Source organism: Haliotis rufescens, unplaced genomic scaffold (assembly GCF_023055435.1).
Source record: "Haliotis rufescens isolate VD_foot unplaced genomic scaffold, xgHalRufe1.0.p SCAF_15, whole genome shotgun sequence".
NCBI classification, from domain to species: domain Eukaryota; kingdom Metazoa; phylum Mollusca; class Gastropoda; order Lepetellida; family Haliotidae; genus Haliotis; species Haliotis rufescens.
In genome coordinates this window covers 19,710,248-19,733,118 of record NW_025963835.1, presented here as the reverse complement: position 1 = coordinate 19,733,118, position 22,871 = coordinate 19,710,248, and the positions used below count along the sequence as shown (strand labels likewise).

The 22,871-nt window shown below is 43.0% G+C and overlaps 1 protein-coding gene across 1 annotated transcript in view; it reads left to right on the top strand.

Moving 5' to 3' along the window:
- The window catches only part of LOC124135144 (HEAT repeat-containing protein 6-like), a 39,746-nt gene that overhangs the window by 4,243 nt on the left and 12,632 nt on the right, over nt 1–22,871 (top strand). Inside the window, exons 4-20 of the mRNA XM_048396264.1 lie at nt 146–261; nt 1,095–1,209; nt 1,819–1,914; nt 2,676–3,116; nt 4,101–4,223; nt 4,901–4,977; nt 6,190–6,319; nt 9,698–9,797; nt 10,148–10,649; nt 11,583–11,664; nt 12,762–12,851; nt 14,264–14,398; nt 14,567–14,689; nt 15,702–15,826; nt 19,538–19,698; nt 20,681–20,757; nt 22,116–22,193. Coding sequence (XP_048252221.1) covers nt 146–261; nt 1,095–1,209; nt 1,819–1,914; nt 2,676–3,116; nt 4,101–4,223; nt 4,901–4,977; nt 6,190–6,319; nt 9,698–9,797; nt 10,148–10,649; nt 11,583–11,664; nt 12,762–12,851; nt 14,264–14,398; nt 14,567–14,689; nt 15,702–15,826; nt 19,538–19,698; nt 20,681–20,757; nt 22,116–22,193 — 2,571 coding nt within the window. The remainder of the gene's footprint in view (nt 1–145; nt 262–1,094; nt 1,210–1,818; nt 1,915–2,675; nt 3,117–4,100; nt 4,224–4,900; nt 4,978–6,189; nt 6,320–9,697; nt 9,798–10,147; nt 10,650–11,582; nt 11,665–12,761; nt 12,852–14,263; nt 14,399–14,566; nt 14,690–15,701; nt 15,827–19,537; nt 19,699–20,680; nt 20,758–22,115; nt 22,194–22,871) is intronic.

The following is a 22,871-nucleotide window of genomic DNA, read 5'->3' as shown; positions in this document are numbered from 1 at the left end:
TATCAATAATTGAATATCATTTTTTACCGAACTTATTTACTTTTCATTGAGCATTCTTAGGTATATCACAAATGTTGATGTAAATTGTTTCATACCTTTCTTGATTTGTAAATGATAATCTATGTTCTATTCCCCTTGGCAACAGTACCATGAGTTGTTGCTAGGCAAGCAGGGTATCTTGGTCCAGTTGACAGATGATGGGGTTACGGACGAGGATGTCCTGACAGGGGGTGTACAGTGCCTTGAAAACCTCACTGCCAAGTAAGTTCCTTCCTGTACATCCTCACAGAAATAAGTACTGTTACTCTAATACGATACTTCTTCCTGAAGAGCTGACAACCCCTTCATTTGGTGAACCTTGAGGAAGGAACATGATGAAATATGCTGTGGTTTGTGAGCCAATCAGATGTCAGCTTTCTAACATGATTCAGCTTCATTCCTTGAGCTAATCAGATGTCAGCTTTCTAACATGATTCGACTTCATTTCTTTTCCATGCTGATTCGGAAATTTTGACCACCCACTACTTTGGGTTAGCTTAGCTGTCTTTGCGAACAAATTACTTTCCTTTCTATTCAACAGGGGAAAAAGATAATGATTTTGTTTAAAATTCGATGTTTATTTATTTTATTTCTTTTGAAACTCAGAGGTATGTTAACATGGTAAACATCAACAACATTGTATTCAATGTAATAACGTCAACTAAGCCAAAAGCCTTTACCTTTCCTGGGCCTGTTATCAGTGAAATTCAAGTCACCTCTAAAAAATCCTAAGATTAGTCAAGTATTATAAGTTGTGAAATTGTATGTTCCAATTTGGGAATGTTTGTTGCAGACTTGGGGCCAAATATCAGCCTCTCGGTAGGCCTTGATAAACCCCTCTTCAGGTGAAGTATAGGCTGGAGCGACGATGCTGATATTGTCAATGTGTCAGTCATTGTAAATTTCAAGTTTAGGTTACTGGACCTGGTTATTTCCCATTAAAGATTAGAGGGGGAGGGGCAGAGATTGGCTAAAATGAGACACGTGGACACATGAAACATGTAATGAAGTTAGTCTGGCCTACAGCATGTACAGTGTCGCTGTTGTTTGTACAGAGTGCCCGGTCAGAACGGGCTGAGTGATGCACACAGTCAGCTTATCTTCTCCATCTTCCTGCGCCTCCTCCACACTGTTCCCACGCAGAAGATCGACCTCATCGTGCAGTGCAAGGTCAGTACCTAACTTGTAGCTATGACCAGGGGGCACGGGTGGCCCAGTCGTCTAAGGCGCCGCGATTCGCTTTGCAGAGTTGCGTCCCCTGGACACGCCAGAAACCTATGATTGTGGGTTCGAATCCCGGTTCACCCCGATTGTGTTTCTAGGTTTGTCAGCACCATACACGTGCTCGTGGGTTTCACCGAAGTGGTAAACGTCTGAGACCTGCATCACTTTGGGCTTTCCTCCCACATTAAGCTGACACGCTGTGATAAAACTGGAATAATGTTAAAAGCGGTGTTAAACCTAACTCACTCACTGTAGCTATGACCACGGGCACAGAATTTGGTAGCTTGGAAGATGTTTCTTCATTTCTATTGTAATGATGCGTTATGATACATCTGTTATACTTACATATATCATAGCTTTCATGATGTTTTATGATGGTGATGATGACAATGATGTTGTTGGTGGTGATGATGATGGTCTTGGTGGTGATGATGACAATGGTGTTGATGGTGGTGATGGTGGTGATGGTGATGATGATGATGATGATGATGATGATGATGATGTTAACTGCCTTCATGCATTGATGACTGGATAACCTAAACTGTAACTCTTCAGATCCTGATTTGTGCTCTGCGTGGCATCCAGAATCTCCTCCTCACAACCAAGTTGATGCCCACCGACAATCTCGGACCACTGTTGGCCGGAATCAGGGTGAGCATACAGAATATGAGTTGCCTCATTTAAGTCAGCAACCTACTCAGAACATTGGACTCATTACCTTTGCTGACACTAAACTGTTTGCATTAATATCTCATTGAACATTCTCATGTTTACCTGTAGATTTGACAATGCTTAATAGAAAATTTGAAACCTCATAAATTAAACTAAGCACCATAAGATCTCCAGGTAATAAAGCTCTACATTGAGCACACAACATGTTTATATCCTGATCGATCATAGCTCTGAATCACTCTTTCATCCACCCACTTAACGACTGATTCACTCTCACCCACTCACTCACCCATCCACTAACCTGCCAAAACACACCCACACACTCACACGCTCACTCTCACCAACACACCCACCCACTCACTCACTCACTCACTCACTCACTCACTCACTCACTCACTCACTCACTCACTCACTCACCCACTAACTCACCCACTCACTCACGCACTAACTCACTCACTCACTCACTCACTCACTAACTCACCCACTTACTCACTCACTCACCCACTCACTCACTCACTCACTCACTCACCCACTAACTCACCCACTCACTCACGCACTCACTCACTCACTCACTCACTCACTCACTCACTCACTCACTCACTCACTCACTCACTCACTCACACTCACTCACTCACTCACTCACTCACTCACTCACTCACCCACTCACCCACCCACCTATCCATCCATCCACATAATGTACATAAATATTTGAGTTAACTGGTGAATGTTTGTATTCCCAGGCCTACATGTTCCACGGTTTGTCCAGCAATCAACTGTCCCCCATACCCCCCAGTTTGTACCCGACCCCCATGGTGCAGTACGACCTTGGATCAGCGTCGCCAAAATCCGATACAAAAGAGGAAACGAAAGACGCTCCAGCTAAATCAGCTAAGAAATCACGACGAAAGAAGGCTTCAAAGAAAGAGACTGACAAGGAGAAAGATTCTGAGGTTCCGAGCGCCAACTCTCCAGTGAAGACGGAAACAGAGACTGCAGATACTACAGCATCAGCAGCAATTTCCGCTGAGGATGCGGCCGCGACCTTTCAGACACCTTGGATGAAAGTGTTAAGTTCGGATTCTGAGTATTCTGACACAGAAGGGGGTCAAGCTTCAAGAGTGAGGTCGATGTGTACCAAAGTGAGGCAGACGGCCTTCAGCTGTTTCCATGCTTTAGCCAAGGTGAGAATGTCATTGATAATGCTGAGGCACCATTCAGGAGCATTCATTACACAGGGTTCATACAAACCTGAAAAGTGCTTCAATTTAACCCTCTAAAAGTAGGGTGCGGAGTCATCCCACACATGACATCCTTACCTCGTCAGCCTGCTCATGAGCTTAACCTCTTCGGTCATGTTGATGAGGCGTCAGATCAGAAGGTCAGAATCCCAGCACAGGACGTGAATATTTTGTGGGCACTTATATTTACTATTTCTCTATATTTTCTATATCTCAAACGATATGCTTGAAAAATGCTGAAATTGTATAAAAGTCCTTGAAAAGAGCTGAAGTTTTAGTAGGAATAAACCTGACTCTCAATTTGTCCGCTTTATTGACCTCTCTTTCACGAGATTGGGCACTGGCTGGGTTCTTTTTATCTGGCATTTATGTTATTGCACATACCATCACGAGAACTAGTTTGATGTCATAGACAGTGCTGGAGCCTTATTCTGGCCAATAAACAAAGTAGATTGTGTGGTCACCGTGACTCGTGTGCTGAACTGATAAGGAAAACTTGGAGCTCTGAAATTTATTAGATTATGTTGAAGTTGACTGTGTTTCACCTGAACTTTTTTTGGACTAACCATTTTACTGGTCTATCCTTGGATTAATAAGAAAGAAAAACATGTCAGACTCAGAGAGAGGGGTTGTAAAAGGGGGATGATATTTCTCTATGAAAATGAATATTTTTGGCTTCTTTAGCAATTTGCTGTTGCAGGAGTTAGAAAAAATTACACATTTTTGGGTATTGGTATATTAATAATCTGCTTGCATCAAGTGTGTGTGTGTGTATCTGTGTGTGTTTGTCCATGTGTGTTGTCTATGTGTGTTTGTCCGTGTGTGTGTGTCTGTTGACTGTTCCTTAGAGCACTGTTTTCATATGACAACATGATATTTACGCGAAAGGTTTATCATATTTATCATATAACCATATTGTTTTTACAGAATTTAGACAAGAAAATAATTTTTGGTTACTGGTCGTCCTTCATCCCTGACACAGCAGGGGCAGGTAACTCCCCCCAGAACCAGACTCTCTTCACTTCCATCCTCAAAGACCCATCACCCATGGTAAGAACTGGGACAAATCTGAGATATTGATCCGATCAGTGTGGACCCTCCCTTTTGTCTTGTACTGTATACAATGTCTTTAATAGGATAAAAGGTTAAAGCTTGTGGATGTTGTATTGAAAGCTTGCCAGAGATCTTGATTTTGTACTGTTTTCATATTTTGGCAGAAATATGTCGTGGTGATAGCAAAAGGAAAGTGCCAGGTGTTCTGTAACTTTTTTTGAGTAGTAGATTAATTGATGGTGTATATAAGGGAGGTCACAAGCGACTTTTCCTGGTTGATACATATTGCGATATTTGTTAAAGATAAGATGTATCACGATACCAAATTCATCGCAATTTGGCATGTACTTTTATATTCGATCAGTTGCGTTTGATTGCCTGGCTTGGACCTTCTGAAAAGTCTTCGATTATTTCAAGTAGTTGGAACATCACCTGTAATGCGATAATGGGGCGGTCGGGTAGCCTAGTGGTTAAAGCATTCGCTCGTCACGCCGAAGACCCGGGTTCAATTCCCGACATTGGTACAATGTGTGAAGCCCATTTCTGGTGTCCCCCCACCGTGATATTGCTGGAATATTGCTAACAGGGGCGTAAAACCAAAGTCACTCACTCACTCACTGTAATAGGATAAGGGTACATGGTGTATTTATCAACTCACTCTTTGATTGTTTCAGTGCCGGATGGGGGCGCTGTCGGCTCTGACTGCCCTGGTAGACAGAACAAGAGCCTTCCTGGCCCAGGCTGAGGAGAAGTAAGACTTCACTGTTATACATACTGATGTGACTCCTGGGGATTTCTAACCGCCTCTGTAGTCTATAGGATACAGGTCTCACTGGGGAGCAGTTCATTTATGACCGTTGTGTTATGTATTCATGAGCCACTGTGGTCATGAGAACATGCAAAATGTGCATCGATTGGATGTTGAATGTGTGCAGTTTAAGGGTGTGTAAGATATGTTTTGAAACAGGTTGTAAGGTAGGTTGTATCTGACAGTAGTAACATATCTTGTAGTAATCTCTATGGAATATTGCTGTCTGTAGTGTTAAGAACTTCCATGCACACACTTATGCTGACAAATTCTTAGGGATTGGTTTATGTATCCTTTTTGGGGGGTGAGGGGTGTTCATGAAAAAATGACAGTGAAAGAGGTGGGGTCGCCAACAATATTTGGGGGGCAGGGGGAGCACATGAAAAAATTACACATTTCTATTTTTTCAAATAAATATTGAGTAAATTTGAAATTTTTTAAGGACTGGTCATTTATTATAAGGAGGGGGGGCCTTGACAATGTTTTTTATGTATTTGGGTGTGAAAAAGTGTTACATGAAATGGGGGAGGGGTGGGCAGCAAAATATGATACGGTCATGAGACCAATCTTACCCACCACTCTGTAATAAATGACCAGCCCCTTAGCATAAATCATAGTCAGTAGGTTGGCTCTTGTGTGGAGTGACTGATATGTGAGATTTGATTGTTAATAACTGCACCACCTCCGTGGTCTAGTGGTAGAGCGTCCGCCCGGAGAGCGGAAGGTCCAGGCTCTGATCCCCAGCTGCATCATACCAAAAGACGTAAAAAGATGGTTCCTGTTGTTACCCTGTCTGGCGCTCGGCATAAGGGGGCGAAACAAGGACTGGTCGCTTCGGAGTCAGTATACTGTGTCTGAGTGGGGTATTCATGTTTAACTGCGGCATGGTATCTCAGTGTGCTAGCACTATAAATCGGCATCGGTCCGAACTAGTACAAGCAGCCACACAAACACACACATGTACATGCACGTCGCTATATAAGTGCAATAATCTTGGACGTGACGTTAAACCCCATTTCACCTCACCCTGTTAATAACTAGTTTGCCTTGTTCGAAATAGACTAGGCCTGCTTCTGCTTGGGTATTGGGTATTACTTTTAAACCACAATTATTTGAATAATTCACCTGTGACAAGACGACTGCTACCATTTACAGTTACCAAGTGAGAACAGCGTTTGTGCCATTCTCTGCTGTCCTCGGCTCCATGATTAAGGAACTGCACAGATGTCTCCTGCTGGCCTTGGTTGCCGAGAACTTCCCCCTGGCTCTCACTCAACTCATCAAGGTTCGCATTCAACGCTTTCTAAACTGCCATCATGTCTAATCCCCTTGGAGATTCCGGGTTAGAATAACGTCGCTATATAAGTGCAATAATCTTGGACGCGACATTAAACCCCATTTCACCTCACCTCACCACCGGGTGAGAATGCTAACCGACCTGTGTCTGTCTTGAGGTGACATACCAGATCCGGTGGTCAGACTCCGTGACTTGTTGAATGTGTGTCATTGTACCCTGATTGTGTGTCTTGAGGTGACATACCAGATCCGGTGGTCAGACTCCGTGACTTGTTGAATGTGTGTCATTGTACCCTGATTGTGTGTCTTGAGGTGACATACCAGATCCGGTGGTCAGACTCCGTGACTTGTTGAATGTGTGTCATTGTACCCTGATTGTGTGTCTTGAGGTGACATACCAGATCCGGTGGTCAGACTCTGTGACTTGTTGAATGTGTGTCATTGTACCCTGATTGTGTGTCTTGAGGTGACATACCAGATCCGGTGGTCAGACTCCGTGACTTGTTGAATGTGTGTCATTGTACCCTGATTGTGTGTCTTGAGGTGACATACCAGATCAGGTGGTCAGACTCCGTGACTTGTTGAATGTGTGTCATTGTACCCTGATTGTGTGTCTTGAGGTGACATACCAGATCCGGTGGTCAGACTCCGTGACTTGTTGAATGTGTGTCATTGTACCCTGATTGTGTGTCTTGAGGTGACATACCAGATCCGGTGGTCAGACTCCGTGACTTGTTGAATGTGTGTCATTGTACCCTGATTGTGTGTCTTGAGGTGACATACCAGATCCGGTGGTCAGACTCCGTGACTTGGTTGAATGTGTGTCATTGTACCCTGATTGTGTGTCTTGAGGTGACATACCAGATCCGGTGGTCAGACTCTGTGACTTGTTGAATGTGTGTCATTGTACCCTGATTGTGTGTCTTGAGGTGACATACCAGATCGGGTGGTCAGACTCCGTGACTTGTTGAATGTGTGTCATTGTACCCTGATTGTGTGTCTTGAGGTGACATACCAGATCGGGTGGTCAGACCCCATGACTTGTTGAATGTGTGTCATTGTACCCTGATTGTGTGTCTTGAGGTGACATACCAGATCGGGTGGTCAGACTCTGTGACTTGTTGAATGTGTGTCATTGTACCCTGATTGTGTGTCTTGAGGTGACATACCAGATCGGGTGGTCAGACTCTGTGACTTGTTGAATGTGTGTCATTGTACCCTGATTGTGTGTCTTGAGGTGACATACCAGATCGGGTGGTCAGACTCCGTGACTTGTTGAATGTGTGTCATTGTACCCTGATTGTGTGTCTTGAGGTGACATACCAGATCCGGTGGTCAGACTCCGTGACTTGTTGAATGTGTGTCATTGTACCCTGATTGTGTGTCTTGAGGTGACATACCAGATCGGGTGGTCAGACTCCGTGACTTGTTGAATGTGTGTCATTGTACCCTGATTGTGTGTCTTGAGGTGACATACCAGATCCGGTGGTCAGACTCTGTGACTTGTTGAATGTGTGTCATTGTACCCTGATTGTGTGTCTTGAGGTGACATACCAGATCGGGTGGTCAGACTCCGTGACTTGTTGAATGTGTGTCATTGTACCCTGATTGTGTGTCTTGAGGTGACATACCAGATCGGGTGGTCAGACCCCATGACTTGTTGAATGTGTGTCATTGTACCCTGATTGTGTGTCTTGAGGTGACATACCAGATCGGGTGGTCAGACTCTGTGACTTGTTGAATGTGTGTCATTGTACCCTGATTGTGTGTCTTGAGGTGACATACCAGATCGGGTGGTCAGACTCCGTGACTTGTTGAATGTGTGTCATTGTACCCTGATTGTGTGTCTTGAGGTGACATACCAGATCAGGTGGTCAGACTCCGTGACTTGTTGAATGTGTGTCATTGTACCCTGATTGTGTGTCTTGAGGTGACATACCAGATCGGGTGGTCAGACTCCGTGACTTGTTGAATGTGTGTCATTGTACCCTGATTGTGTGTCTTGAGGTGACATACCAGATCGGGTGGTCAGACTCCGTGACTTGTTGAATGTGTGTCATTGTACCCTGATTGTGTGTCTTGAGGTGACATACCAGATCCGGTGGTCAGACTCCGTGACTTGTTGAATGTGTGTCATTGTACCCTGATTGTGTGTCTTGAGGTGACATACCAGATCGGGTGGTCAGACTCTGTGACTTGTTGAATGTGTGTCATTGTACCCTGATTGTGTGTCTTGAGGTGACATACCAGATCGGGTGGTCAGACTCCATGACTTGGTTGAATGTGTGTCATTGTACCCTGATTGTGTGTCTTGAGGTGACATACCAGATCCGGTGGTCAGACTCCATGACTTGGTTGAATGTGTGTCATTGTACCCTGATTGTGTGTCTTGAGGTGACATACCAGATCCGGTGGTCAGACTCCGTGACTTGTTGAATGTGTGTCATTGTACCCTGATTGTGTGTCTTGAGGTGACATACCAGATCGGGTGGTCAGACTCCGTGACTTGTTGAATGTGTGTCATTGTACCCTGATTGTGTGGATCGTTCTTTGATTGTCTGGTCCAGGCTGGATTATTTGCAGGCCACATAATCTGTCAAGGTTCCTAGAAACCTTTGCTGGTCGTAAGAGGCGACTTAATGAATCGAATGATCATGTTTGATACATTGTTACTGGCGTGTCAACGTATGCCGATGGTGTGGATCTTTTCTCATAATATCAATCACTGGATTGTCTAGCCCTTGCTGAGTGCAGCGTTAACTATTGTGAACCACACACTTTGCACAGACACTCACACAGACATACAGACACACACACTTTACACTGACAGATGCACAGACACTCACACACACAGACAGACACACACACTTAACATAGACTTACACACAAACACTCAGACAGACACACACACTCACACACAGACAGACACATACAGACACACACAGAGAGATATACACACTCACACACAGACAGGCACATACAGACACACACAGAGATATACACACTCACACACAGACAGGCACATACAGACACACACAGAGATATACACACTCACACACAGACAGGCAACAGACACACACACAGAAACACACTCACACAGACAGACACACACTTTCTTTGCATCACTGCAAATTCTTTTAGCATGTTTTGCACCCCATTTTTTGCATCAATTTGTCAAAATACAAGCAAGGTGTTGAATGGTCTGTTATGCCTGATAATCGGTACTATAAGTAAATCATATATAAACAGAATAGGTTAATTAAACGGCAACATAAGTCAGTAAGAACTTGGTCCAAATGTTGTTGTCACTGAAAAGTCACATGACATTGGGTGTTTCTCGTGTGACATCTATATTTTCTCCTTCTAGTGTCTGGGCACACTGGTGATGAATGTTCCCTACCACCGTCTTCATCCCGGCCTGTTGACGAGAGTCATCAAACAGATACGTCATTTCCTCAACCATAGAGGTAGGTACTAGCCACTTCCTCCACCATGGAGGTACTAATGGGATCGGGTGGTAAGAATCGCTGACTTGGTTGATGCATATCATCATATCCCAATTATGTGGATTGATGCTCATGATGTCAATCACTGGATTGTCTGGTCCAGACTCGATTATTTACAGACCGCCGTCATATAGCTGGAATATTGCTGAGTGCGGGGTTAAACGACAAACAAACTAACAAAAACCAAAAGGTAGGTACTAGCCACTTCCTCATCCTCAGTGGTAGGTACTAGCCACTTCCTCTGAGAAGTAAGAGTGGGAGAGTCATATCTAATCACAGTAATCCTATATTACTGATACTTTTCACTTCAGACCCGAATGTACGAGTGGCCTGCCTGACCTGCCTGGGCTCTGTGGTCAGTATCCAGCCCCCCCTGATGGAGGTGTGTCACATCGTCCAGCCATCCACCCCACCGGTCAGCACCAGGATATACCCCACAGACTCTGCCCAGTCCCAGAAACCAGACGACAAAGCAGCCAGTTCCGATTCCGGTTTCAGTAGTTTCTCCGCAACCGATGCAGCCAATCCCATCGTGGGTCAGAGTTCAGGTCAAAGTTCAGGTCTGAACACCCCGGCCTTAGCTGCGACACCTGGTATCCAGACACCAGTATTTTCAGATCAGACGCTGCAGGCCTTTGCGAATGACACGTCATGGATCATCAAGCTGTGCATCCGCAACGTGATGCCGCAGCCCCAGGGAGAAAGCTCCAGCAACTGGAGGGAGACCAGCATGTTCTTTGAGCCACTGCCTGTTCGACTGGAGTCTCTACAGGTCCTGGCCAACCTCACCAATGGATACTTTCCTATAATCAGGTAATTAGGGTAGTGGTGAGTGAGTATGGTTTTACGCCATTTTCAGCAATATTCCGGCAATATCATGGCTTCCCCACCTCCCAATAAGGGTGGTAGATGTGACAGGTAGAACAAGATTGACTCAAGCACCCATGTCTGTCCTGACCCTGGCTCTTGTACTTTTCATATGCTGCTCAATTGAAAGATTGTCCCTTTTCCTTAGCATCATCTATGACCGCCTATGTGGTCTTGTGGCAGAGCGTCCGCCCGTCTGCAACATGCTTTACAGATATCAGGGCTGGTGGGGTAGCCTCGTGGTTAAAGCGTTCGCTCGTCACGCCGAAAACCCGGTTTCGATTCCCCACATGGGTACAATGTGTGAAGCCCATTTCTGGTGTCCCCCGCCGTGATATTGCTGGAATATTGCTAAAAGCGGCGTCAAACCATACTCATCCCCTCACTCACTTTGGAGATATAAAAATGTGAGTTATCTCCCCTGTTAAGGTACACAAGTCCTTGACCTAGGACTTGAGTCCGTCTTTTCCTGGGTTAAAACAAGGACTGGTCAGCTTGTAGTCGGTATACTGTGTCTGTCTGTATCCATGTTAAACTGCGTCTTGGTATCTCAGTGGCCTAGCACTATAAAATGGGCATTAGTCTGGACTAGTACAAGCAGCCCCACACATGCACACATGCACCTATGCACTTATGCACTTATGCACTTTGCTATATAAATGCAATAATCTTGAACGTGATCATTTCACCTGATCTCGTTTATCGTGGCGATCTAAACATTACATGAATTGTTGCTGACTTAGATAAGACTATCACTTCATCATCAATAAACAAATGACAAAGAAAAGTACCCAACAACTACCCAACTTCTCCATACTGATTCCTAGATGATTCAAAGCAAGTGTGGATAATATCTATTGAACACCACGTGTGTTACAGGAAGAGTGTGGCTCTCCTTCAAGACCTCATCCAGGCCTGCTTCGAGGACAAAGACCCCATAGTTAAACTCCACGGAACAAAGGTAGACTGGTCAATTCCTTCATATGAACTGCCTCGTGCAGACCCTCATGCAGAAATAAATACGTCTCAACTCCTAGTCTAAAACACTTTTTCGCATCTAGATTTCATCAGTGAAAATGAAGATATTCTTTGAACTCTTTTCTATTGTGTTAATCAATAATTTACTCGAAGAAATCTCAAAATATTTTGTGTTAGTTCAAAGAACTGTCTTCAAGAGAATTACTAACTTTGGATGATAATTTGTCTTTCATATATTTACACAACCCATGCTTGCCATAAGAGGCGACTATGCTTGTCGTAAATGGCGACTAATGGGATCGGGTGGTCAGCCTCGCTGACTTGGTTGATGCATGTCATCATATCTCAAATGTGTAGATTGATGCTCTTGATATCAATCACTGGATTGTCTGGTCCAGAGTCTATTATTAACAGACCACCGTCATATAGCTGGAATATTGCTGAGTGCGGCATTAACAAACAAACAAAAGTTGACCAGTTGAGCCATGGTGGCATGTTATCTAGAGCATCACTACATGCAGTGCACAATGGTGTTTGTACGAAGATCTGCTGATAGTGTGTTTGAATCCCTGACATTCACTCAGATAGGATCCTTGGTTTGTCTGCACCATGTTTATGGGTTCTACGGGGGCACGGGTGGCCCAGTCATCTGAGGCGCCGCAATTCACTGTGCAGAGTTGCGTCCCTTGGGCACGCCAGAAACCTATGATTGTGGGTTCAAATCCCGGTTCGCCCCGATTATGTTTCTAGGTTTGTCAGCACCATACCCGTGCTCGTGGGTCTAAGACCTGCATCACTTCGGGCTTTCCTCCCACATTAAGCTGACACGCCGTGATATAACTGGAATACTGTTAAAAGCGGCGTTAAACCAAACTCACTCACTCACTCACTCACTCACTCACTCACTCACACACTCACTCATGGGTTCTACAATCATCACTTTGGGCTTCCCTTCCACATCACTCTAGTCATAGTGATGTAATTTATAACTCAAGAAATGTCTAGAGAAAATGGCTTCAAGATATTTAGTCTTGTTTTAAGTAAGGAAATATCATTGTATGTCATGCATCTGTGCATCAGTTGCTGGACGAGCTGACCCAGGCCATGCTACAGGACATCCAGAAGCAGGCTCAGGACTCCACAGCAGCGTCCACCATCACCCTGCAGCAGGTATACGTCCTTCTTAACATGGGCCCACTTGCACGAAACAATCTTAGAGCTAAGATGATCGTAACTCCCATACTTTAACATAGGCTTACAATAGTCGTAGCTCTAAGATTGTGCAAGTGGGCCCCGGTCTTCAGCGACCCATGGTCTCAAGCAACCTGTGCTTGTCATAAGCACCTCTTGCTTGTCTTCAGCAACCCTTGCTTGTCATAAGCACCTCTTGCTTGTCATAAGCACCTCTTGCTTGTCTTCAGCAACCCGTGCTTGTCATAAGCATCTCTTGCTTGTCTTCAGCAACCCGTGCTTGTCATAAGCACCTCTTGCTTGTCGTAAGCACCTCTTGCTTGTCATAAGCATCTCTTGCTTGTCTTCAGCAACCCGTGCTTGTCATAAGCATCTCTTGCTTGTCTTCAGCAACCCTTGCTTGTCATAAGCACCTCTTGCTTGTCATAAGCACCTCTTGCTTGTCATAAGCATCTCTTGCTTGTCTTCAGCAACCCGTGCTTGTCATAAGCATCTCTTGCTTGTCTTCAGCAACCCGTGCTTGTCATAAGCACCTCTTGCTTGTCATAAGCACCTCTTGCTTGTCATAAGCATCTCTTGCTTGTCTTCAGCAACCCGTGCTTGTCATAAGCATCTCTTGCTTGTCATAAGCACCTCTTGCTTGTCATAAGCAACCCTTGCTTGTCATAAGCATCTCTTGCTTGTCTTCAGCAACCCTTGCTTGTCATAAGCACCTCTTGCTTGTCTTCAGCAACCCATGCTTGCCGTAAAAGGTGTCTATGCTTGTCGTAACAGGCGACTAACAGGATCGGGTGGCCAGGCTCGCTGACTTGGTTGATGCATCTCATCGTATCCCAAATGTGTAAATCGATGCTCATGATGTCAATCAATGGATTGTCTGGTCCAGACTTAATTATTTACAGTTTGTCGTCATGTAGCTGGAATATTGCTGAGTGCAGGGTAAAACAACAAACAAACGAACAAGCATAGCATGCACAATGACTTCCATGGATCTCTACCACACTGGCAGTCTAGGCCATCCCATACTAGTTGTAAGTGTTGACTGAAATAATTTTGTCTCTTTGTTTCTCTGGTTTTCCCAGTCAGGACACAAGGATTCGCTGGCATTATAGGATATTTACAAAAAAATGAAATTAAATATATCTTGTAATACCTCTTTGGTTGGCATTTTGAACAAGCTTTCATTTGATATCCAGCAAGGGTGTTAGAATCTGCTAGAGATCACGCTTCCTGAGCCTTGATCTCCAGTCTTAAGTATCACTATCCATCACCAGGGACACTTAAAGATGCAAGATTTAAGAATCCTCAAAATCAATAAATACCAACCAAGGACGTGGTTATTACCAGCAGTTGCCCATGGACATATTACATGGCATTATTTTCTGTGGCAGGTCCAGGAGTTCTGGGAGTGCCTGCTGAGCGGCCCGCTGCCGACGATGCTGCAGCTGGAGAGGAACAACCAGGTCCGCGCCAACGCCTGTGACTGCATCTCCAACATCGGACCGGAGGTCCTCTCCCACCTGCCGGTCAGTGCCCAGCAGTCGTGGACTTCTTCAAAGTTCATGCACTTAATTACTCAATTCCATAATTATATAATAAAAAACAAATCGTTTAAATGTATTTAAATTTGTGTGATCTTTTCATTTTTTGTAGATTAGAAAATAGAATGATACAACTACAAAAATTGGTTTCAGGTGGACCGCCGTGTACTGTGTATAACTCTTATCCTCGGGTTAACTTGTGAAGAAGACAAACTGGTCAAGTCAGCCGCTGTCAGGGCTCTCGGAGTCTATGTGCTCTTTCCCTGTCTGAGGGAGGTGAGTTACCAGAGTTTAAGGTCATGTTAAAAATTATTAGACTTATATATCGATGTGCATGCATGCGTGTTCCTGTATGTTTGCTTGCTTGTGTGTGTGTGATTGCTTGTACTAGTCCGGACACACACACGCACACATGCACACAATAAATAAATGAATGAAAGGTCGGTCAGTTGATTATTGCACTTATATAGCAACGCGCATGCACTTTTGTGTATGTGTGTGTCTGCTTGTACTAGTCCAGACTAATACTGATTTTATAGTGTGCTAGCCCACTGAGATAACCTGCTGCAGTTTAACAGTACCACCTCAGACACAGTATACTAACTCTGAGCCGACCAGTCCTTGTTTTGGCCCCTTAATGCTTAGCTGACATTTATACAGTTATCCGTGTGAATGAGACTGATTGTGTGTCATATTCCAGCAGTGTTAGCGTTCCTCTGATTTTCTTATCCATGGTACTGTTAATTATAGATCATCAATGAACTTAAAGGAACATTCACATGCTCTTCAGGGGCTCTTCTGGATGCTTTGTGTTCATGTTATAAGTAACGGGTAGATTTAACAACAAATTTGTATGTAGCCAGTGGGGCTTGCTCCTTTTAAAAGTTACTGGCCTTTCTCCAAACATGGTGGAGGCCACAAAGTGGCCGAACATGAGGTCACATAGCCACGTAGCAGGGCTCCTCACCAATTTTTTCCTGCGCTCTGAGATTAAACCTTGGCTTCCAATCAAAAAATAAAATATTAAGCATACACGAGGAAGGGGTGAAAATTTGACAAGGCAGATGGGCCATCTACTTTACTTCTCAGCAAGCCCTTTGTAATTTTAACTGGCCACAAGCCAACGGGCCAGCAGTTAAATCAACCCCTGTGGTAAGGAAAGGGGCATTTTATTCCACTGAGTCGGCTTCAAACAAAAGTAATTCTCTGGGCACATTCAGTATGGCAGCTATGTAGTATATTTATCAATGTGGGATCAACCTGCCATTGATTGTCTCCCCTCCAATAGGATGTGTCCTTCATTGCCGATGCTGCGAATGCCATCCTGACAGCTATGGAGGACTGGAGTGTCAACGTCCGGATGAAGGCTGCCTGGTCCATGGCCAACATGTGTGATGCCCTCGCTCTCAACAGGTCAGACCAGACTCCACTGGCAAATATCTGTTAGTTTACCTTGTCCCTATCCTTCTAGGATAAGTATTAACGATATTATACCTTGTCCCTAACCTTCTAGGATAAGTATTAACGATATTATACCTTGTCCCTAACCTTCTAGGATAAGTATTAATGATATCTTACCTTGTCCTTATCCTTCTAGGATAAGTATTAATGATATCTTACCTTGTCCCTAACCTTCTAGGATAAGTATTAATGATATTTCACCTTGTCCTTATCCTTCTAGGATAAGTATTAACGATATTATACCTTGTCCCTATCCTTCTAGGATAAGTATTAATGATATTTCACCTTGTCCTTATCCTTCTAGGATATATATTAATGATATTTTACCTTAATCTTATTCTTCTTGGATAAGTATTAATGATATTTTTACCTTATCCTTCTAGGATAAGTATTGATGATATTTTACCTTGTCCTTATCCTTCTAGGATAAGTATTAATGATATCTTACCTTGTCCCTATCCTTCTAGGATAAGTATTAATGATATCTTACCTTGTCCTAATCCTTCTAGGATAAGTATTAATGATAGCTTACCTTGTCCTTATCCTTCTAGGATAAGTATTAATGATATCTTACCTTGTCCTTATCCTTCGAGGATAACTATTAATGATATCTTACCTTGTCCTTATCCTTCTAGGATAAGTATTAATGATATTTCACCTTGTCCTTATCCTTCTAGGATAAGTATTAATGATATCTTACCTTGTCCTTATCCTTCTAGGATAAGTATTAATGATATCTTACCTTGTCCTTATCCTTCTAGGATAAGTATAAATGATATCTTACCTTGTCCTTATCCTTCGAGGATAAGTATTAATGATATTTTACCTTGTCCTTATCCTTCTAGGATAAGTATTAATGATATTTCACCTTGTCCTTATCCTTCTAGGATAAGTATTAATGATATCTTACCTTGTCCTTATCCTTCTAGGATAAGTATTAATGATATCTTACCTTGTCCTTATCCTTCGAGGATAAGTATTAATGATATCTTACCTTGTCCTTATCTTTCTAGGATAAGTATTAATGATATCTTACCTTGTCCTTATCCTTCGAGGATAAGTATTAATGATATCTTACCTTGTCCTTATCCTTCTAGGATAAGTATTAATGATATTTCACCTTGTCCTTATCCTTCTAGGATAAGTATTAATGATATCTTACCTTGTCCTTATCCTTCTAGGATAAGTATTAATGATATTTCACCTTGTCCTTATCCTTCTAGGATATATATTAATGATATTTTACCTTAATCTTATTCTTCTTGGATAAGTATTAATGATATTTTTACCTTATCCTTCTAGGATAAGTATTGATGATATTTTACCTTGTCCTTATCCTTCTAGGATAAGTATTAATGATATCTTACCTTGTCCCTATCCTTCTAGGATAAGTATTAATGATATCTTACCTTGTCCTTATCCTTCTAGGATAAGTATTAATGATATCTTACCTTGTCCTTATCCTTCTAGGATAAGTATTAATGATATCTTACCTTGTCCTTATCCTTCTAGGATAAGTATTAATGATATCTTACCTTGTCCTTATCATTCTAGGATAACTATTAATGATATTTCACCTTGTCCTTATCCTTCTAGGATAAGTATTAATGATATCTTACCTTGTCCTTATCCTTCTAGGATAAGTATTAATGATATCTTACCTTGTCCTTATCCTTCTAGGATAAGTATTAATGATATCTTACCTTGTCCTTATCCTTCTAGGATAAGTATTAATGATATCTTACCTTGTCCTTATCCTTCTAGGATAAGTATTAATGATATTTCACCTTGTCCTTATCCTTCTAGGATAAGTATTAATGATATTTTACCTTATTTTGACTCTAATAGCATATCTCATTTCCGAAAGGTAGTGAAAACTTCTTGAACTGAAATGGTTCATATTTCTACAAGGTCGCAGTAACCTAAACTATCACCCATGAAGATTCCGGGGTAGAATAAGTCTTCAGCAACCCATGCTTGTCGTAAGAGGCGACTAACGGGATCAGGTGGTCAGGCTCGCTGACTTGGTTGATGCATGTCATCGTATCTCAAATGTGTAGATTGATGCTCTTGATGGCACTCACTGGATTGTCTGGTCCAGACTTGATTATTATGTCTCCCCCAGAATGGAGGGAGACATATTGTTTTTGGCACGGTTCCCGTCGGCGTCGGCGTTCCCACCGTTTCCGGACCATAACTCAGAAACCGTTTAATATTTTTTCGCGAAACTTTGTATACACATTAATGCCTTTTGCTATTTAGAGATTTTTGACATTTTTATTTTTTCTCGTTTCCATGGAGATAACTTGAACATAGACTCTGAATGGGGGTAAGCTTGGTTTCCGGACCATAACTCAGAAACCGTTTAATATTTTTTCGCGAATTTTTGTATACACATTAACCCAGGACTGAAGTGGTGCCTTTTGCTATTTAGAGATTTTTGACATTTTTATTTTTTCTCATTTCCATGGAGATAAGTTGAACATAGGCTCTGAATGGGGGTAAGCTTTGTTTCCTGACCATAACTCAGAAACCGTTTAATATTTTTTCGCGAAACTTTGTATACACATTAACCCAGCACTGAAGTGGTACCTTTTGCTATTTAGAGATTTTTGACATTTTTTTTTTTTTCTCGTTTCCATGGAGATAAGTTGAACATAGGCTCTGAATGGGAGTAAGCTTTGTTTCCAGGCAATAACTCAGAAACCGTTTAATATTTCAACATTGACCTCAATACAAACAAAGCGCAACCTCTTCTGCAAGAACCCTTCACGCAGCTGATTGAAGTGTCCACTACCAGGAAAGAAACTGTTATTGACCATATTTATGTCAAGGATCTTTCACATCAGAGAGCTGGTGTGGTGCCTTGCTATTACAGTTTCCATGACATCACATATGTCATTGTGTAGAAGACCTGCAGAGTCAGATACACGGGCAATTACATCACAGAGACTTTCCTTTGTGCCATATAACATTGCTACATCATTTCTGATATGTTGAGGGGCGGTCGGGTAGCCTTGTGGTTAAAGCGTTCGCTCGTCACGCCGAAGACCCGGGTTCGATTCCCGACATGGGTACAATGTGTGAAGCCCATTTCTGGTGTCCCCCGCCGTGATATTGCTGGAATATTGCTAAAAGCGGCGTAAAACCATACTCACTCACTCACTCTGATATGTTGGGGATATTAATATATTTGTGTCCAAACTCTATCAGTACTTTAAGTGGATTTTCTACAAATACTTCAGTAACAAGAAAACTGTGCTACTTAGATGACTACACTGTCAGGTGGGTAAATGATTGAGGGATTAGTGGTGTTGATTAGACGTTCTAGAGTTCTATTTTTGTCTCTGTTATTTAGTAATGGAGGGTGGGAATGAAGAGATGGGGTTAAACGTGAAGTAAACGAATGAATGGGGGTTAGGGGAGTGGGGGGAGACATATGTTTTTACGAGTAAAAACACTTTCTAGTTTACAGACTGCCATCATATAGCTGGAATATTGCTGAGTGCGGCGTAAAACAACAAACCAACTAAACTATCACTAGGAAGACCCAGGTTTTGTTCCTCCTCTGTGTACAATGTATGAAGCCTTATTGTGTTTCCATCCTCGTGTGAAGGTGATATTGCTCACTCACAAACCTGCACTGATTCTGTTTTCACACAGGGAAAGTGGTGACCTGGAGTTTGTAGATGAGTTCTCCGACATGCTGCTGCTCAAGCTCCTCACAGTGGCGACCAAGTCATCTCAGGACACCGACAAAGTCAAGTCAAACGCTGTCCGTGCAGTCGGCAACCTGCTGCGATATCTCACAGAGAGAAGTCTAGGTAATACTGTAGTAAACTTTCGATGTCAGCTTGTAAGAAAATGGGCAGAGTTGTGTCCCTTGGTTCCAAATCCCCAGCTTCCTCCTGATGCATGATTTGTTACAAGATTCCCTGCCTTGCAGATGACACCTCCATAAAACAATTAAACAGTGAGCCTCTCCAACCTACAGTCATGTTATACTCTGAACAACACCCTGTTCAATATAAGCCAGTGTGCTTTTGATATTGATCCTTGAAGTTTGGATCTTGGATATGGCCGCAGATTGATATCCTGAGATTTGTATGTGAGAAATTCAAGGTTTAGGCAACTTGTCTTTCCTTTGAGTGGTTTGTACAGCAATGTGATCAAACATGCATGTTTATTTATTTTATCATCGAGAGGTATTTACAACTTTGACAAAGTGTGATAGGATCATATGATAAGTTGCATTATTGATACAGCTGTGATAAAGAATTGATCATCCATATTATCTTCTGTTAAATTAAGGAAGAGAATTGATGGAAGGTCTTTATCATGAGGAACACAACGTTTCGGAGTATATGTTTACTCCTTCATCAGGTGAAGGGGGCACGGGTGGCCCAGTCGTCTAAGGCGCTGTGATTTGCTGTGCAGAGTTGCGTCCCTTGGGCACGCCAGAAACCTATGATTGTGGGTTCAAATCCCGGTTCAACCCAATTATGTTTCTAGGTTTGTCAGCACCATACCCGTGTTCGTGGGTTTCACCGAAGTGGTAAACGTCTGATACCTGCATCACTTCGGGCTTTCCTCCCACATTAAGCTGACACGTTGTGATATAACTGGAATTCTGTTAAAAGCGGCGTTAAACCCAACTCACTCACTCCTTCATCAGGTGAATGAATGTAATATTGTAATATTATAAGTTCTGTAATATAAATATTATGTAATCAAATCCATCACGTTGTGTAATTTGAAGTCAGAGTCAGTGCAGCTTTTCAAACATGACATTTTCTTTGTGGCCAGGTAAAAGTAACTTTGTGAGTGCAGTTGGAGAGAGTGTGAAGGCCCTTGTGAAGAACATCCTGTCCGGGACAATGAAGGTAGTTACCCACCAGATGTAGACAGGACGGCACCCTCCTCAAGGCAGGAGACCGCCTCCGTGGTAGAGGGGATGGTCGGGGGTTCGATCCCCGGTCGTGTTGTTTGTTTGTCCATTACAATGGAATTACAATGATTACGAAGAAGAATAACGACCCGCTGAAACAATGTACATAGTGCTCCCTTGTGGTACAAGTTACAACGCTACAAATACAAGGGAGTTATCTTAGTTCTCCCAACGATAGCCAGGCCCTAGTAGAACGTTTAGCTGGTGGCTACCTGAGAACGCCAGCACCTGTTCCTGTAGTGCCATGTGACCTTTAAACCGCCTTCATGGTCTTGTGTACAGAGCATCTGCCCGGTGCTACGAAACCCCATTTCACGTCAGCATGTGACCTGTGCAGGTGTGCCAGCAGGGTTCTACCTATTCTCAAACATGGCTCGCAGTGAACGCATGTATTGTTAATTAGCTTGTCTACTGTGTGTTTAATAAAGGGGTGCCGATGCTCCTGGGAGCATGTCATAATATTTTCCTATGAATGAGCTGCCCACTGTGCATTGTTATGACAAGGGGGATGCTATGTTCAAATTGAATCTCGAATGCTTCACTAGCTCCCCTGTTAAGTCTGAAGAATATTTTTGGCTTCGTGGACCTTACTGAAGTCATCGCTCTCTTGGGTGTCCCACCATTAACACTGATCTCATGAAGCTGTCACCTGCACACGGTCACCAGGTTTCTACCTTTCTTCAGTCTTGGTTTGATCCATGCGGACCTGCCAACCTTCTGTCATTGCCTGATATTGCTCACGAGCTTGTCTACATATCTTGAGCCAGTGATAGGTTGTATAACCCTGACACCCAAACTTATGTAATGACGCTCTAAGCAGAGAATTATGGTGTCTACTCCTTTACAATTGGATACATCTGTTATCTTACATCTCTGTATTTAGGTGAAGCAGTTGTCAGCAATACCTGATGTGCACATGGCAAGTTCTTAGGTTCTATTCGACGGACCTGTTCCTGTCATTATGTGGGGGCATTGGTGGCCCAGTCATCTAAAGCATCTAATTCATTGTACAGAGTTGCATCCCTTGGGTGCAACAGAAACCTCTGATAGTGGGTTCGAATCCTGGTTTGGCCTGATTATTTTTCTAGGTTTGCCAGCACCACACCAATCCTCATGGGTTTCATCTGAAACCTGCATCACTTCGGGCTTTCCTCCCACATTAAGCTGACACAGCAGTGATATGACTGGAATACTGTTAAAAGCGGCATTAAACACAACTCACTCAGTCCAGTCAATATTGTGTCCACTCCTTGAGGGTGTTCAAGTTTCTTCAATCTGACGTTCCATCCCTAGGTGAGGTGGAACGCCTGCTATGCTATCAGCAACATGTTCAAGAACAATCTCCTCCCCCATGGCAAGGCTGAGTGGACAGTAAGTGTGTTCTTGTTTTTATGCAGAATCTTGAGTATTCTTAAATAATGGAATTTATGCCCAAGAGGCTATATTCTGAATTATTTTGGGTTGAAACCGGATACAATTTCAGTCATAGTTCAACTATGGTCTTTAAATGTAGGGACACCCTAAACTTTAACTTTTAACATTAGTGTTATAACAAGGAACATTGCTCATGGCTCAACGTCCGGTGAAGATCCGGGGAAGAATAGGTCTTCAGCAACCCATGCTTGCCATAAAAGGTGACTATGCTCGTTGTAAGAGGCGACTAACTGGATCGAGTGGTCAGGCTCGCTGACTTGGTTGATGCATGTCATCGCATCCCAATTGCGTAGATTGATGCTCATGATGTCAATCCCTGGATTGTCTTGTCCAGACTTGATTATTTACAGACCGCCGTCATATAGCTGGAATATTGCTGAATGTGGCATTGAAAAACAAACAAACAAACAAATATTGGTCACAACCGTTGTGTTTGCATGGACCAGATGTACCAGAAACCTATCATCATGGAATCTAATCTTGGTTTGGCTTGATTATATTTCAACACATATACACATGCTTGTGATAAACTAATCTAAGGTCTGTACAACTTCGAGCTCTCCTCCAACATCAAGCTGCAATACTGTTCAAAGCAGTGTTAAACCACCCAGTGTT